The sequence below is a fragment of the Macrobrachium nipponense genome, chromosome 12 (assembly GCF_015104395.2).
Source record: "Macrobrachium nipponense isolate FS-2020 chromosome 12, ASM1510439v2, whole genome shotgun sequence".
In the NCBI taxonomy this organism is placed as follows: Eukaryota; Metazoa; Arthropoda; class Malacostraca; order Decapoda; family Palaemonidae; genus Macrobrachium; species Macrobrachium nipponense.
This window is the reverse complement of record NC_087205.1, coordinates 104,927,139-104,943,510: the sequence shown is the minus strand read 5'-3', so window position 1 is coordinate 104,943,510 and position 16,372 is coordinate 104,927,139. Positions and strand designations below refer to the sequence as shown.

General features: G+C 47.0%; 1 protein-coding gene across 1 annotated transcript in view; it reads right to left on the bottom strand.

The window, feature by feature from the left end:
* The window catches only part of LOC135224733 (serine-protein kinase ATM-like), a gene marked incomplete at its 3' end in the record, with an annotated part of 185,357 nt that overhangs the window by 55,839 nt on the left and 113,146 nt on the right, over positions 1-16,372 (bottom strand). The window contains 5 exon segments of the mRNA XM_064264046.1: positions 11,689-11,796; positions 13,730-13,864; positions 14,234-14,403; positions 15,095-15,297; positions 15,606-15,756. Of these exon segments, the coding sequence (XP_064120116.1) occupies positions 11,689-11,796; positions 13,730-13,864; positions 14,234-14,403; positions 15,095-15,297; positions 15,606-15,756 (767 nt within the window).

Sequence of the window (16,372 nt, the reverse complement as noted above, 5' to 3'; positions counted from 1 at the left end):
CCAAAGTCTCGGGAACAACATCGAAGTGACAGCGAACTTCCACATTGCGGTTCCACAGAGTCTTACTAGAACGTTACGAGAGTCATCTGAGAGGCAATGTGCGTTCTCTCGAGCGTCCAAATCAGCGTCCAACGGGCGTCCAGCGAAGCGTCCAACGGAGCGATCATCCAAAGAGGACTCTTTCTACCGTCCGCGAAGGCTTCCCGAACGTCCAGCGTGAAGAAGAAGAAGAAACTTGATTCCATGCCGAACTCACATAAACGTTGAGCGTCCCACACTGTCAAGTCGAGAGGTGCAGAGAACGCAAATCGCGTCAGCTGAAGCGTCGAAGTCGAAACGCGAGGTCCTCTCTAGGGAAAGGGAGAGGAGCATGCAGAGAACTATCTTCTAACTGGCGTCTACCGTCACCTCTAGCTGAACCCTGGGGAGCAAAACGACGCAGAGGGCGAAAATCAGAAGACGGGACGAAAAATGACAATTTGTCCAAAATTGCATTTTCCAACTATACAAAACCGAGGATCCTTTACAATAGGAAGGTACTAGCTTGCAGCCGGTAGGTCGTAAGCTTTCGAACAAGGGGTCGGGATAGTTAACTGCTGTCCGACAGAGCGCGCCGAGCGCGACTGGGAGTAAACAAAGCACTTTTGCTTTGGCCCAAGCAAAAACTGCAGAGTGAGGGTGCAGAGGTGGGGTATGTGTAAAAAAAGGACCTCAGGTTTGTATAGTTAGGAAAAATGCAATTTTGGACAAATTGCATATGTTCCGACCACGGCATACAAACCTCTCGGTCCTTTTACAATAGGAAGACTCACTTCTTGGTGGTGAATATGAGTCTTTTGTGAACAGACTGGTGTTAGCCTATAACCTTGGAAGCCTCCATGGTCGTAAGAGCGAGGGAGGGATCCAAGCCTCTGTACGATATTGATCGGGGTGTGCACCGCAGGATCAATGGTCAGACCTACTGGACCGAGTAGTATAAGAGAGGGGCATGCGACATCTCTTAGTTACCAGCAATGCAAGAACTTGTTCCGTTACAGCGAGCAAATATAAAAGTCATAAGGGTTCGGACTCTTGTAAGGCATCCAAAAAACTTTTTTTTCCCCCCCCCTGGCAGAAGGAAGTGGTGGATATTTGCTCCTATCCCTAGTGAAAGGGAATAGGATGGGGCTCTGTCATAAGCTTCACCTGCAATCTCGTCCTCATCCAGCGTAGTGACGACCATGCCCTCTGCCCGCAGGTAGAGGGGAAGGAAGAGAGGGAAGAGAGAGCCAGTCACTTCACTCACCTTCACACATCCATCCACACAGTCACCACCAGGACTCGATTGATGTTCAGCCTGCGAGGGTTGGTTAGCTACCCAAATTGTTGAGCAGCCACCACGGGTCCCCAAGGAAAAAAGTGTTCCAAGGACCTGTGGGCAATATTCCGAAGGAGAAGGGACGTAAAGTAGTCGGGTTAGACAGACCCCCGCCTTCAGGACCGCGCCACGGAGAAGTTTTGCGAAACGCCAACGAGGGGCCAATACTTTCTGACTTCGGAGCTCTCGGACGGGAAGTACGGATGTCGTCACGACATCAGCCTCATACGCCCCTCATGATGACCCACGCAGCCAGAATGAAAGAGTGTTCTTTGGATACTTCTTTCTTGGTGACCCCGGTGCTAACGAAGAGGCGTCGACACATCTAGGCCTGAGGTGACGATTCCTCTTCAGATAAGCGCCGTAGCGCCCTCACAGGACAAGCAGCACTATCCGCATCATATCGGTGTGAAGTTAAGTCCAATGGGAGGGAATCGTGAATGACTCGAACATGTCATCAGTGGATGAGGTTTCTGAGTCTTTCGCAACGAAGTTCGGGGACGAAATCGAGCGTCACGGATCCCCATCCTGGAGTGTCGTACATCATAGAAAAGGACCATGAAGTTCCCCTCTCTCTTCGCCGATGCCAGGGCCAGCAAGAAGAGGTCCTGAGGGTCAGATCCCCTGTCTGAAGACTCTCGGAGGGCTCAGAACGGTCGTGCGAGTCAGACTCTAAGGAGAGAGGTCACGTCCCACGCAGGGGGCTGGAGTTCCCTGGGTGGGCAAAATACCTCTCGAAAGCCCTCATCCAGAAGGAGGATCTCGAACGAGTCGGATGCCAACCCCCTCAGTTTTCAGGACGAGCGCAAGGCGGCTAGTACAGATATCCTTTCACTGTGGGGACTGATAGGAGCTTCTCGCTGGCGAAGAAACAACGAGGGGGGTAAATCCGCTACCTGCTGAAGAGTGGCTCTGGGAGAGGAGAAGACCCCGTTACGACACCAAACCACAGAAGACGGCCCACTTCCCCTGGTACACAGCTGCAAGAGGACTGAGGACGTTTCAGCCATCTCCAGTTGCTGCGCTACGAGAAAGCCTCCGTTCGCCAAGCGTGGTGGATAAACAGCCAGCGTGAAGACGGAGGGGACTGGACTGCTCTGTGGTATCGCTCGACGGTGTGGCGGGGCGAGAGGTTGTGCCAAGGGGGAAATCTCTCTCGGTTCTCCTGCGAGAAGAGCCAGCAGTCCGGATACCAAATGCCTGTGGCCATTTGGGAGCCACCAGGATCATCCTGAGATTCGGGGGTGACCAAGCGCTCGACTGATTTCACCTTGCGAAATAGGCTGAACGGGGGAGAAAGTCATAGTGCCGAAAGAGGTTGTCCCACGGTGTTGAAAGAGCGTCCTCTGCAGTGCCCCATGGGTCCGGACACGGCGCGAAAGAACACTGGAGCATCCCTCCTGTGTGCCGGGTGGCGAACCAGATCCACGGACCTGGCGCCCACAGTCGAAGAGCCTTTCCGCCACGTCCTGGTGTAGAGACCATTCGGTCCCTATCACCTCCGCTCCCCGACGGTGAGACGTGTCTGCTACTACATTTCCTCTTCCCTGGAATGTAGCGTGCGACAGCTCTATTGAGTGTGCCTGAGCCCACTCGTGCACCTGCCGAGTCAACTGGTACAACGGGAGGACACTAAGGCCCCCTGTTTGTTGACGTGTAAGCCACCACCGTGGGTGTCGCACATCAAGCACCACTGAGGTCCCATCAAGCGGTCCTGAAACTCTTGGACGAGCGAGGAACGCTGCCTTGAGTTCCTAGTACATTGAGTGAAGGTTGATTGTAGTCTCGTCCCACACTCCTGAAGTCAGCAAATCCTCCAGGTTTGTCGCCCATTCCCTCGGTCGATGCGTCTGAGAACAGCTGCATGTCCGGGGGGGGGGAGTGCGCAGAGGCCACTCTCTTAAGCTGGTTCCTGTCGTCGAGCCACAGGCTAGGTCCTGCCTCACCTCCTGTGTCAGTTGACACTGGGGAAAAGCTTGGGGGATCCGTCGCCTGTGAACAATCTCCTTTACGCCTCCACTGCAAGAGGACCGCAGGTGCAAGACGCCCGTGAGGGACTAACTTCTCGAGGGACGACAGGGTGTCCGCTCACGAATGGCCATCGCTGAGCTAACTGTTCCGGCCTTGAGAAGGAACTGGTTGGGCGCCTCCCTGAATCTGCTGATCCGCGAGTCTGCGGGGGGAAGAACTCGACCTGCTACCGTGTCGATCAGCATACCCAGGTACTTCATCCTCTGCCTTGGGCCGCGGATCGGACTTTCTCGAAGTTCAAACGATCCCCAGACGCGAACAGAACTCGAGAAGCCGATCCCTGCCTGTAGCAAAAACTGCGAGCGGGAGCTCGCCAGGACCAACCAATCGTCGAGATACCTCATCAGACGTATCCCGTGCGAATGGGCCCAACAGACCCAGATCGTGAACAACTCGCGGGCGTGTAACACTGTGGGGCCGGTGAGAGGGACCGAGCCACAGTGCCTGAACTGTTACACCGTCCCGTCGAGGATGAAGCGGAGGTACTTCTGGAGGGACTGATGAATGGGTAGTGGAAATACGCACCTTCAAGTCCACGAAAGCATGAAATCGTTCTCCTGATGGAGTCGAGCACTGAGCGTTGCCGTCCTATCGTGAAACCGGGTCTCTTGCAGCGAACAAAACCGGTCTTGGGAGACGAGAGAGAGAGTCTATCACCGGGCGCCAGCCTCCGTAGACTTTTCCACCAGGAAGAGCACTGTAAAAGCCCGGTGACTGATCCGTGACGATCTCTACAGCTTCTTGCCAGCAAGGTCTTGATCTCCTGTCTGAGTGCGACGTCCTTCGGTGACCCTGGGACGTACGACTGCGTTGGACCGGGTTGGAGGTTGAGGGATGTGGCCGAGATCCGAAGGGTAATAGATATCCCTCCCGAAGGACATTACATCCAGTCTCGGCGCGTAGCGCTGCCAAGTTGCCCAATGGATGGCAGGGCACCCCCCCACCTCGGCAGCAGGTTCGAGGGGGAAACGCCGTCTCCTAAGCGTTTCCCCCCTTTCTTCGACTTTTCCCAGAGCCTCCACGGGATGAGGGAGGGCTGGGAGGAGGGCTGGTTACGGCCCCCCTTACCAGAAGTCGAAGAGACAGAAGTCACTCCTCGGGGCTTCGACGCAGCAACCGTCTTAGAGCCGAGGAGGCGCTAGACGAGATCTAGACTTGCCGCAGTCCGAGGATCTGCCAGAAAGCCTCCGAGACTGCCTGGTGAACCAGACGTCACTACGTCATGTCAGTGCGCAGTCTGTCCACCGAGACGTCCAACAATCTCTCGTGGGAAAAGCAGAGACGTGGAACTCCGTAAAGGTCCGTTTCGCAGCCCATGCCGCTTCACGCCCGGGCCGCCTGAAACACGAGTAAGGACAGCCGTCCCTTCGTCGGAGGAGAAAACCAAGTTGGCCCACGGTTCACCGTTCTGGTGGGCAAGGAAGGAGATGGCTTTCCCCCAGATGGCAAAGTCTCCTGAAGGCCGATTGTCATCTTCGGGAGAGAAATTCCCAAGGAGTTGGCTGCGACCTTAGATACTGTGAGGACCACAGTCTAGCCAGGAGACGGCCTGGAAAGCTGCCATGGCGGTAGAGTTCCAGGCCTAGTGCCCCTGCTGCCGAGAACATAGCGTTTATCGGAACAGGAGCTGTTGCAGAGACACCACCCGGAGTCAGCCTCGCCTACTCCGGGTCTCCACTGTCTTGGGCGGCATCGGATCCTCAGATGGCACGTAAAACCGCGCTGTCGTAGCAGAGGAGGTGGAAGCGCTTGTAGACCTGCCAGACTTCAAGCGAACCGTCATGTCCAGAGACGAAGCGATTCAACTTGGTTCCAAGCACTGAGTCAGCCAGCTCTGGGACCGCGGGCAAACCCACCGTCGGTCTGGGTTCCCTCTCGGGGCCCCCCAGAAGACGAGCAGGGACGTGGGCTCGGGAGGTGGGAGCGGCGATCCTTCCCCGAGGTAGTCTGTGCTGACGAATCAGGCAATAACCTCGGCAAAGTTCTCTGGATCCGGGCGTGATAGCATCCTGTGGAGTCGGACCTTCCAGTCCCTCGAAACAAGGAGTACCCTCCCGAGACCCTCTCCCTCAATGAGAGGAGCAGCGACAGCCCACTCTCGGTCCTCCTCCAAACACCTGTGCGTATAAGACCTGGCTGGTCGAGAACCGAGCCTGGGTCCGTTACGACGACGTGGCGGGATCCTGAAGGGCGGCCAACCTGTCACGATCACTCATCAATACCTCGCTGCACTCCCGGTAACCGAGGAGGTTGAAGGTATGGGAGAGCAGGACCTAGACGCTCCCTCCTCGCTCGCTGCAGAACCAGCGGGCGTGGAAGAATCGCAGGCGATCGTCACACCTCGGTGGGCAGATCGAGCTGCAGGCCTAGTCGGAGACAGTCTCGCTGTGGAGAACGGCTGGACCGAGAACACGCGGCAACGGTCTCGCTGTGTCAGAGGAGGGTGCTAGGTCGCCGTTACGCGATCGCTCTCTGTGAGAGTGACGGTCAGGCGAACGGCGAGCTCCACTGTCAGGTGAGACCGGTGCGTAGCCTCACGGCGCGTCACGTCGCTGGTACCAGCGTCGGCTGGTGCCGGCGAACGGGGGGGACCTCTTCCCAGCCTCAGCCGTCCGGCCGGTATTGGACCGTCACGTCCGCTCCGGGTGCCAGCTGCTCGCCCCGCGAGACGAGAGCGAGAGATGGTCTGGTGAGAGTCCTGTGAGCGGGCTAGCTCACAAGTCTTCCGCTCCGTGCCGTGAACCTGACGTGAGCGGCCCAGAGGTCGGTTCTGGCGGCACGGTCGTGGTAGGCGGACCGTCACTCGGACCTCTCGCGAACGATGCGGCGAGCCGGATCCTGCTGTGTGGCCGAACCACTGACAGCAGGGGAGACTAGTGCCGGTGTTAGCCGGCACACCCTCTGTCCCCGTTAGTCTTATTCTTGCGGGGAGAAGAGGACGGGGGGTCCTGCCCCGAAGGAGCAGGGCGACCAGCGGAAGAACCCGTCTCCACCAGAGCAGACGGGCCTTAGAAGCTCTCCGAAAGAAGACTTCTTTAGGGGGGGGAGGCGACCTTCTTCCTCTTCAGGCGGGGGGGGGCCTTAGAAGAAGAAGGGGAAGAGGGGCCAGACGACGACGACGAAGAAGACGATGAAGACGACGGACGACCACCTTCCTCCTCTTCTTATTCTTCTTCGTCAACCTCCTCAGGGACCGATGTCAGGTATGCATCCAGGACGGAGCCGGGGCTGCTGTTGCCGAAGCAACAGGGCCGGACGTACCTGGTCCGAACAAGACCAGCATCGGGGGGAAGCAGCGAGCCAGTGAAACGGGAACGACATCAGCAGTGCGGGCCATCACAGGAAACGGCAGCAGACACGGCAGGAACAGGATCAGGAACAGCAGCATGGTCACGGCAGGTACAGCAGATACAGCTGGTCGAACCAGCGTCACAGACGTCATCGGACGTGGGGAGGTTCCAGGAGCGAGCTCTTCGGGGCAAATGAAGTCCTGGGTCGCAGGCAGCACGGCAAACCAGGTGGCGGCATCACACTCCCACGAGTTACGGCGGACTGGCCCCTGCACCGATGTTGTTGGTACAGGACGCGGTGGCTGGGTGTACACCAGGTCGAGGAGGGTGACGCGTAGCCAGGTGTTGTCAGGGTCGTGGTGGTGGTTGTTAACGTAGCGTGTGCGTAACCGCCCACAGGAGCCAGCGAGAGAATAGAGCAGCCCCGGACACTCGGCACGCCTGCAGTCCCAACCGACGCCCCACACCTGCCAAGGTCATCCTTCACCGGCAACCGCACCTGAGGAGGCCAAAAGTCGGGTGAAGGCGGATCCTCTACCCGCTCGCGCGAAGACGAGCGGATTAGAGGACCAGAGACAACTCTCCCGTCGGGGTATGCTAGCGCCATCCTCCCACTCGACACATAGGGAGAGGAGAAGGACCTAGGACCACCCCCCAAGGGGAAGGGCGATGACGAGGAAGTTAGGGGCGGCAGGAAAGAAGACGAAGTGTCCGTCACCAAAGGAGCCTGGGAAGAGCTTTCCGACGACTCCTTTGCAGGCCTTCGCTTCTTCCTGCCATCATACAAGTCCATGCGCCTCCGACCAGTCCATCACAAAATCACAGGGCTCGGCCCGGGTGCATTCGCGCCCACCGGCACGAGCACACAAAACACGAGGGTCTATCTCGGGAAAAGATCTGAATTGCCCACATTTGCGCCCTTCGGTACCGGTCAAAGTATCCTTGGGGTAGCGAGGCGCGGAGGATTCCCATCATTAATGAATTCAGCGTAATTAATATGAAAAGAGAGAATACTGTACTTAACAATCTTTTTCATTACACAATTACAAAACAAAAACTAGAAAGCAAACGACGAGCAGCGGGCAGAGAGCGAACACAAAAGTCCATCCACTGTTAGAGGCCGAAAGCAAAAGTGTTTTGTTTTACCTCCCAGTCGCAGCGCGCGCGCCTGTCGGACAAGCAGTTAACTACGAACCCATGGTTCGAAAGCTTACGGACTATCCAGCTCGCTAGTAACCTTCCTATTGAAAAGCGACCGAAGTTTGTATGGCCGGTCGGAACAAGGAGCCATTGGAGAGACTGCGTAGAATCTCTTGATAGGAAGTCTATCGTCTTTTCTTCGACCGCTGGGACCGTGCTCCTTCTTCAGTTAAAGCGTTCCAGTTGCCGCTGCATCGCCAATGGATGATCCCGTATGAGATGTCTCCTTCGCGGAGACGAGCTGCGCTGTGAGAAGAGAGGGGCGAGGGGACGACTTCTTACTTCTCCCAGGAACAGCCTTGGCTCTAGAAGCGACTGGGGCGCTCGATGTGGCGTCCATAGTCGATGACGTCTATACTTATGCTGGGGCGTTAAAAGCTACGCTTTCGGAGAAGAATGCACTCAGGACCATAGCATGACGTGAAGCGTCCAGCTCTTGAAGAGTCCTCTTCAGAGGTCGCGAATCCGATCGAAGATTCCACCCCTTGCGCGGGGAGGGACGCGTCGGAAGCGAGAAACAATCCTAAGGCATACGTGCCCGAGCACGCTCCTTAAGCAGCCTGGGAAAGCGTCCACCGGAAATGCTGAAGGGACGCCAGATCGGTGGGGGTTCCCCGTAACCCTCCTTCTGCCTTCGACATGCCCTCTCCTAGTCCTGGGAGTTCCGGCAGTGAGGGTCCAGCACTAGAGGCGCTATGGGTCGATCTGACGCCCCCCACTTCACTAGGGCACTATCACGCACTTATTTTGCCTGTTCAAGGGCAAGCACTTTAGATCAAGCGCTTCAATCGAATCTAGAATAAGCGAAAGGGCATACCATCCGCAGACACCACTTGAGGCCCGAACGGCAACACTACAGGGTTAGGGACACAAAATTAAAGGAAGGGTTAGAAGGGGAACATAATACCCTGTCGCTACCCGACTACTCCGGAGGAAGACCTCCAATCCTACAGTTCTAACTTCTTTAACGATAGGATTCATACGGTATTCCATGCAAATCATCTACGCTTTCACACTCATTACAGCGCAAATCAAATCTACACTCTTGCCCTACACACTTTACACCATGTGTGAGGATCAACCAAGGCTTTGGAGGAAGCCTAACTGCATTCCACTTTCGAGACACCCTGGCGCTAGCCGAACTACATCCAGACATTTTAAGGGAAAAATCTAAGCCAAAATCAAATAAAACAGTCCAAAGCACGTATGCCAAGCTATCGATCCAATCAAACAACAAAAAGTCAAGAGGATACTCAAAGCAAATATGAAAAGGTTTCCAAATCCTGAGGCGGGAGGTGTGTAAAACAGGTGTTCACGACACCGGCACAGAAGAAATCTGACAGAAGAAAATGGGAATGTCTGTACCGCCTCCAGCGGCTGGAATGGGTAACTAACCACCTAACTCCACTCGTGCTCTTGTGTCGTTTAGTTTTAGAAATTCTGTCGGACTCAGAGAATACAGCTATATATTATACTATTGACAGGTAAGTTTCATGAAAAAAATAATAATTTATTTAAATAAACCTGTAATTAATAAATAACAATAATGAAAAAAAATAAAGGGAAAAAAATGTTTTGCTGCAGTAGTGGTGTTTGTTTTGATTATGCATACATGACCTCACATTCCGAAATCTGGAAAAAAATTCCAAAAACCGAAACATCGAAATGTATGTTTACGCACATTTTTTAAACACCACACCAATGTCTACACCTCTACTGCCAAATTACAGTACGTACGTATTTATCCTGAGAGAGACGAGAAGAGAGAGAGGAGAGAGAGAGAGAGAGAGAGAGAGAGAGAGAGAATGATAAGGACCTCCAAAGGTGTTATTTTTACAATTATTTTATATCGGATTTTTTTTTAATCTTGAATTTTATTTCAATTCTCGAGTATAATAGAAAATTACCGTAAATTGACTAGCATCAGCACCCCCCAAAAAAACCACAAAAAAAAAATTCTGAAGACTCGGCCATAGCAGGCTAAACCACAACCTAGAACTGCATGATAAGAAAACTGACAAAACACACACCACTGGTTTATTGGTGAACTTAGGGTTGCACGATAGGGAGATGCACGTTATTCGAGTATATACGGTTATGTGATTTTCTTAGCCTTTTAGGACAAAATATAGCAAGAAAATTGCCAGTCCCAGTTGCAACACGGCCTACAAACGTTGTATTGTGTTGTTATGAAATGTGGTGTGCGGCGCAGTTCTTTAAAATTGATACCCAAATATAAACGAGTTAATTAGTGGAATCCAAAAGCCCGGCTTCTTTTACTCCTATGGAAAGACGCCTAAAGGTCAGATGAAGGTTTTTACGTGGAATATACTAGTAGTAATTTGTGTGTGACGGAAGGGAAGAGATGTTTTCTTTTTTGCTTGCTGCATTGACTGTGGTAGCATATCGTTATTATATTACTGGATTGCACTGCCAAAAAATGTCGCCACCTTTTATCAACATAGATTGTTGTGAGCTACCCACATGATTTACATATTTGATAGTTCTCTTAACACTCATCCTCTCTGTCCTGTAAACAAAACAGAGGCCCAACATGCGTATGTAGGCTTCTAGCTGTATAATCCCTAGGCTAGTAAGGCTTACCATACCCCTATGTACAGTAGTACAGATAATACCATTTATTTTTAAGGCTAATTTTGTTACAATAACTTAAAACTGCTTGAATTTAGTTTTAGGTGATAGTTGAAAACATATTGGTGTTTTAAACTAAGTAGGTAGTATAAACATTGGAATCTTGGTCTGGGTGGGTTAACTATTAAAGTAGGCAGTTTTAAGCAATTTTGAGGGTGGGATCAGGATAAACACGGGTATATACTTATCAACGGGGGGGTTCTAGGAGCCCTATCCCCAGTGGATACGAGCCCCCACTGCATATCAGAACAAAAAGCTATATACAGTGGTCCCCAAGTAATTACGGGGGATGTGTACCAGATCCCCCCACAAATAGTTAGAACCCCTTCAAAAATGCTTAAAACCTCCTATTTTTTTGGTTACAACTCAAGAAATACCCACTGAAAATTTTTATACCAGGTTTTTATAATAGTTTTATCAAAAAAAGTGCATTTTATGATGGAATTGATTAAAAAAAACAGGAATTTGCGGATATTTCTTGTGGATATTTCTCATAAAAAAATATGTAACGCGAATAGGTGAACTTTCCACGAATAATGTACAGCATGTTCACAATGAATGCAACCACATAAAATTACTACTTATTGCAGAAATTATCAAAATAACAAAATTATTTCTTTTCAAACAATTTATAACTTTACGAGTTTATTATGTGCAATTAAAAACCTTACTATAAATACAACTTTATAAAAATTGAAATGACTAATCCTTATGGCTACACAAAAAGCCATTTCAATCTTAATGATAAAACATATTTCATATATCTAATCTTTTACTACATTATTTAAGATATGAAGTATATGTACTAATTTTGCTCAGGCTATAGATGTACCTTTTAAGTTTTAACTTTTATGCACACATAAAATTTCTTTAATTAATTTTAAAATGTAGCAGCTAGCCAGTTTATTTGATAGACTTAATTATACACATATCGCAAACAAGCAACAAACTAGATTTACAGAAAGTTGTATAAATCTTAAATTCAATATAAACAAAAAAATTTAATGAGATAAAAGAGCATTTACACACATACAGAGAGAGAGAGAGAGAGAGCGAGGGAGGAGGAGAGAGAGAGATGAAGAGAGATGGAGAGACGGAGGAGAGAGAGAGAGAGAGAGAGAGAGAGAGAGAGAAATAGTACTTAATTACACAACATACCTTAGAGTCATATCCCAAACAAGTGTCCACTTTCCAGAGCGAAGTTCATCTTCAACTTTATCAGGGGGGAAAACTTCATTATAACGATGAGCCAGGCCTTCAAGACACCTTTAAAGTGGAAGAGAATTTTTAACAGTAACCTATTACCCAAAAACAGAAAGAACACAGGCACAACCACACTTACCTCAATTCATCACTTATAGATGAATTACGAAATAGAATTTTTCTGTAAACCAACAAGAAAATCAATTCATGCAAAACACGTCTTACCAGCAGCAACATGTCCACTAACAAAAACAGTGCATTCACTGCTACATTGCACACATTTTACCCACTATTTGATATTAACATTCCCTAACTTACTACATTTGTCTGTCACCCCACCAACCAAGCATATTTTTTTTATTTCCTTCTAATATTCTATGACTTCCTCCTATATAATTTTTTATTTCCTTCTCCTAATATTCTATGACTTCCTCTTCCTACATCTTTAAACTAACTATCCCTTCTACATGATAAAAAACCTAAAAATACCAGTCTAGCTCCTCAGTTGAAATTCATGTTATCTTTTATACCTCATCACCATATCTCTGTTTTCTCATTATTTAATCACTCCTAAGTTCCCAATGAATTTTTGTTCTAGTCTAATCTTTCCTATATGCACCACTTACCATCTACCCACCTGTTCACGTTCCTCGTTCCCAGTTTAATCCAGCTTAAGACTTTGAACAACACCACAACAAGACTTACAACCCACAAATTCCTATATTACAGAGAGCTCTCTCCTAACAAACCAAACACCACATCAGTCTCTCCTGTTCTGCCTGCTCTGTTTGTTTACATTTTTCCCCCCATGCTGCCACCATCTTGTCTCCTATGATGTCACACCCTATGACATCACAAGACAATTTCAATACATTATGACATTTTCTAAAACCAAACATATGTTTCCCATACATTGAACAATGCCAACATTTCACCAATACATAAAGAAAATTAAGATAAACTAAACTGATATAGAATCACCCAATATAAACGAACAGGGCAATTAAAAAATTGTACATTTTTTCTTGTTATTTAAAGTTAACAACTACACTTGAACTCCATAGACTATACAATTAGCAATGATTCTCATGTTCAATCTGCCCCTTCCCAGACAAAATTCTATATGACAATTTCTCACTGCATCTCACTATTTTTTATGCTTTGTATATACTCTACAAATGACATCTTCCCTCATAATAAGTATATCTTTAACATTTGCTCTTAAGTGTAAAGAAACAAACTACTTCCCACCTTCAGACCTTTTACTTTTGTATGAAATCATAATTTTGGGAATATTAACAACCAAAGTTCTTTTACAAAACCTAAATTCTGGAACTAACCTTGGTAATTTTTTGATCCACCACCAATTGACACATGGTCTAAAGACATCAGCCATTCCACATTCAGTTAATAACCTCTTCTATTATCCCACCAGCTTGCTCCTTAATATTATATTATTTTTCTAAATTTGTTCATCACTTCATTATCAAAATATTAAGCAACAATGGTAACATGCATAAGTATTACATCTATTTTACGCTTACACATGATCAGACTCTCCAACAAAATAACCTCAGCTTCAAATTCACCATCAAAATTTCTATATCTTCAGCAATACACACATTATTCTAGCATTTAACTATTCATAGGGATTCACCATTGTTGATGCTATATGAATTACTCTAAGTACAACTAAACTCAAGAGATTAAAGTGACAACCATAAATAACCATGTCTTTTCATCTAAGTTATTCTAAGACTTATACTTGGGGGGATGTACAATTACCCTTCACTGACTGGGGCTTCAGCCCACCTGACCAACCTTCCTAGAAGATCGAGTTCTAAAGAAGGGGGTCTAAGCCCGTGAGAGAATAGATAGGCCACAGGGGTTTGTCACCACTCTTCCCTCCCATGAGAAATTGAGTTATATTTTCCATTACTACCCGGTCATTTCACAAAAAATTCTTTCAATACAACAGGATGTAGATTCAACAAACCTTATCAGATGATGTTGCACAGCTACCTCGGTACACTCCGCCAAAATGCATGTAAATAACTCTAGTAGCACTGAACATTTTTCATCATCAAAGAAAAGCTTGTATGAATTCAGGAGTTCCAGCAGAATTTGGTACCTTGTAAAGAAAGGATAATCATTCAAGTTCCTCTCAAAATACCCTAAAGAATTACATAACTGCAATCATCTACATAAATCAAACCTTTACTTATGTAAGCACTTTCAAAATAAACAGCAATAGTTCTGCAATAGGAGTGTTCCAGTGAACTTATATAGAATATTTTACTTTGGTAGTTAATCAAATCAAGTAAACCATAACAGAAAAGTCTGATTAATCAAATCAAGTCGAACATAACAGAAAAGTCTGATTAAGACCAACATAGAAGACAAAAGGGAATTGACAAAATTCATAATGTATATACTACTGTACTCCAAATTTCAATATAGACTGATAATCAAAATATAGAAAAACCATAACATCTCTTACCAAGGAATACAGTGGTGCATGGTTCCTTCTTCTCGGAGCATAGATAGTAGAGGTTGAAAACCTACTTCAATTCTTCTCCTCTTAGTTGATCTACCTCCTTGTGCGATACTAGCATTCTGTGTACTCAGTGTAATATCAAGTGTTCCATGATCACCATTATCTACAAACAACTGAAAGAAATGGAAAGACTGCGTAAAGCCTAACTTCAAGATTTCTTATAACCCTCCTCCAGAAGGAACAAGAAATAGCTGGTAGTCTGAACTACCAAAACATACGAGATAAGGTTCATAGGTAGTCACTTTTCTTGTAAAAATTGAAAAGCTTTGGTATTAGTTTTATAATAATCAGAGTATATCTGCAGCTTTCAAAAGATCAGATTGCTTCATAAAAATATAACATAAGTCAGTGGTGTCCTTGACTTACAAAAATATACACCTCATTATCATGTCATTAAAAGAAACTCAAAATCTTTTCCAGTGAAGAAAAAAAGCTGGGACACAAAATAAAAATTAATAAAAAAGGGCATTAAAACTAACTATAATCATGTGATCTGAAAAAATTCTCAGCTAATAACTCTGAGGCTAGTACATTAAACTGTACAAATATCTATAATTGAGAAGTCAAGGCAAAAAAAGTGTTTATAGTACAGTATCTGGAAGCGAACATCACCGAGTGCTTAAAAAATCAATTCGCATATCCAAATCTATTTCCTTTCTGATATGAAAATAAAAAACCAATCATAACTCAAACATTAACAAAGTAGGCAACATATTACTATATCATTACACAGAATTCTAGATCAATGTGATGCACTTTCAAATTCAAACTTTCACAAACATACAACAGAACTTTACAACTAACCTTATGACACAACCGTGAGGCTAAAAGAACTAAAAGATGAGGAATGGTGTTGATATCTTCCACTGCATTTGATACAGATATGAATTTCAACTTTACACAATTTTGCTGTAGATAATCATGAATTAGTTGAAATATCTGATGCAAACATCGTTGCCAAATTCCTGCATCATTGACATAATTACTGTTCTCATGAAAGTCCCCATCTGCAATGTATATACATGAGAAATGTATAAAGTTGTTAATTATACTAAATTAGTTAATAGTTTAACAATAATACATTCAAAAATAATCCCAGAAGCTTCACTCCCTGGAATATGGAATATGTGATTTTGGCATAAAGCCAAGCACTGGGACCCACAGAGTCATTCAGCACTAAACTAAGAACACAACAGTCAACTAACAGTATATTCAGAATATGTGACTTGCTACCTGGACCTCAAGCAATTACACATCTCATTGCATCATCTGATCAATGAACTGATATTTTGGATAAATGCAAAACATGACTCACCTTTCTGAGGATGATGTATCAATATCTGAAGATTAAGATACTCCATCAACATATCTTGACGAGCAGACGCAACATTTTCCCACATTGATAAAACAGGATTAAGGGTATCTTCACCAACCCTGCAAATGATATACCTCCATTCTGGTGCCATCTGTAAAGCAAAGCTCTACTTATTCTTAACCATCACAACACACAAAACCTGTTTTCATATATACCCATTATTTATAAGATGCCCTATTCTATACTTACTGAGCAGTTACACACCTGAAAGCTACCTACCTTGGCAGTCCTAAATTCAAATTTTGCAGTGAACGGGACCCAACCACTTTCGGGATAGCCAGGTACAGGAAAATCGTGCCTCAAAATACAGACAGCAGGAACTTCCTTGAATCTGGGTGGATCAGAATGTGTAAATATACGTCCTGCATATCCAGGGATACCATCCAGTCCCCTTGGTGCAGAGACGACATTACCAAGCGGTTCGTTTTCCATACAGAAAGCGGTCTTTGTAACAAAGGCATTCAGGGCACTGACGTCCAGGATGGGCCTCCAGAGCTCCCCGATGACTTGGGGACTACAAAGAGTCTGTTGAAAACCCCTCCATCAAATTATCCAATATCTCCTCTTTCATCCTCTTGCAAATTAACATCTCTATCTCTACTTATTGACAGAGGGCAACCACTTCTTGAACCCTACCGAGTATGCTACTAAGGGGATTGGCAACTTGGACAAGGGAGTCCTTTCTGAGAAGGGAATGATGTGACCCT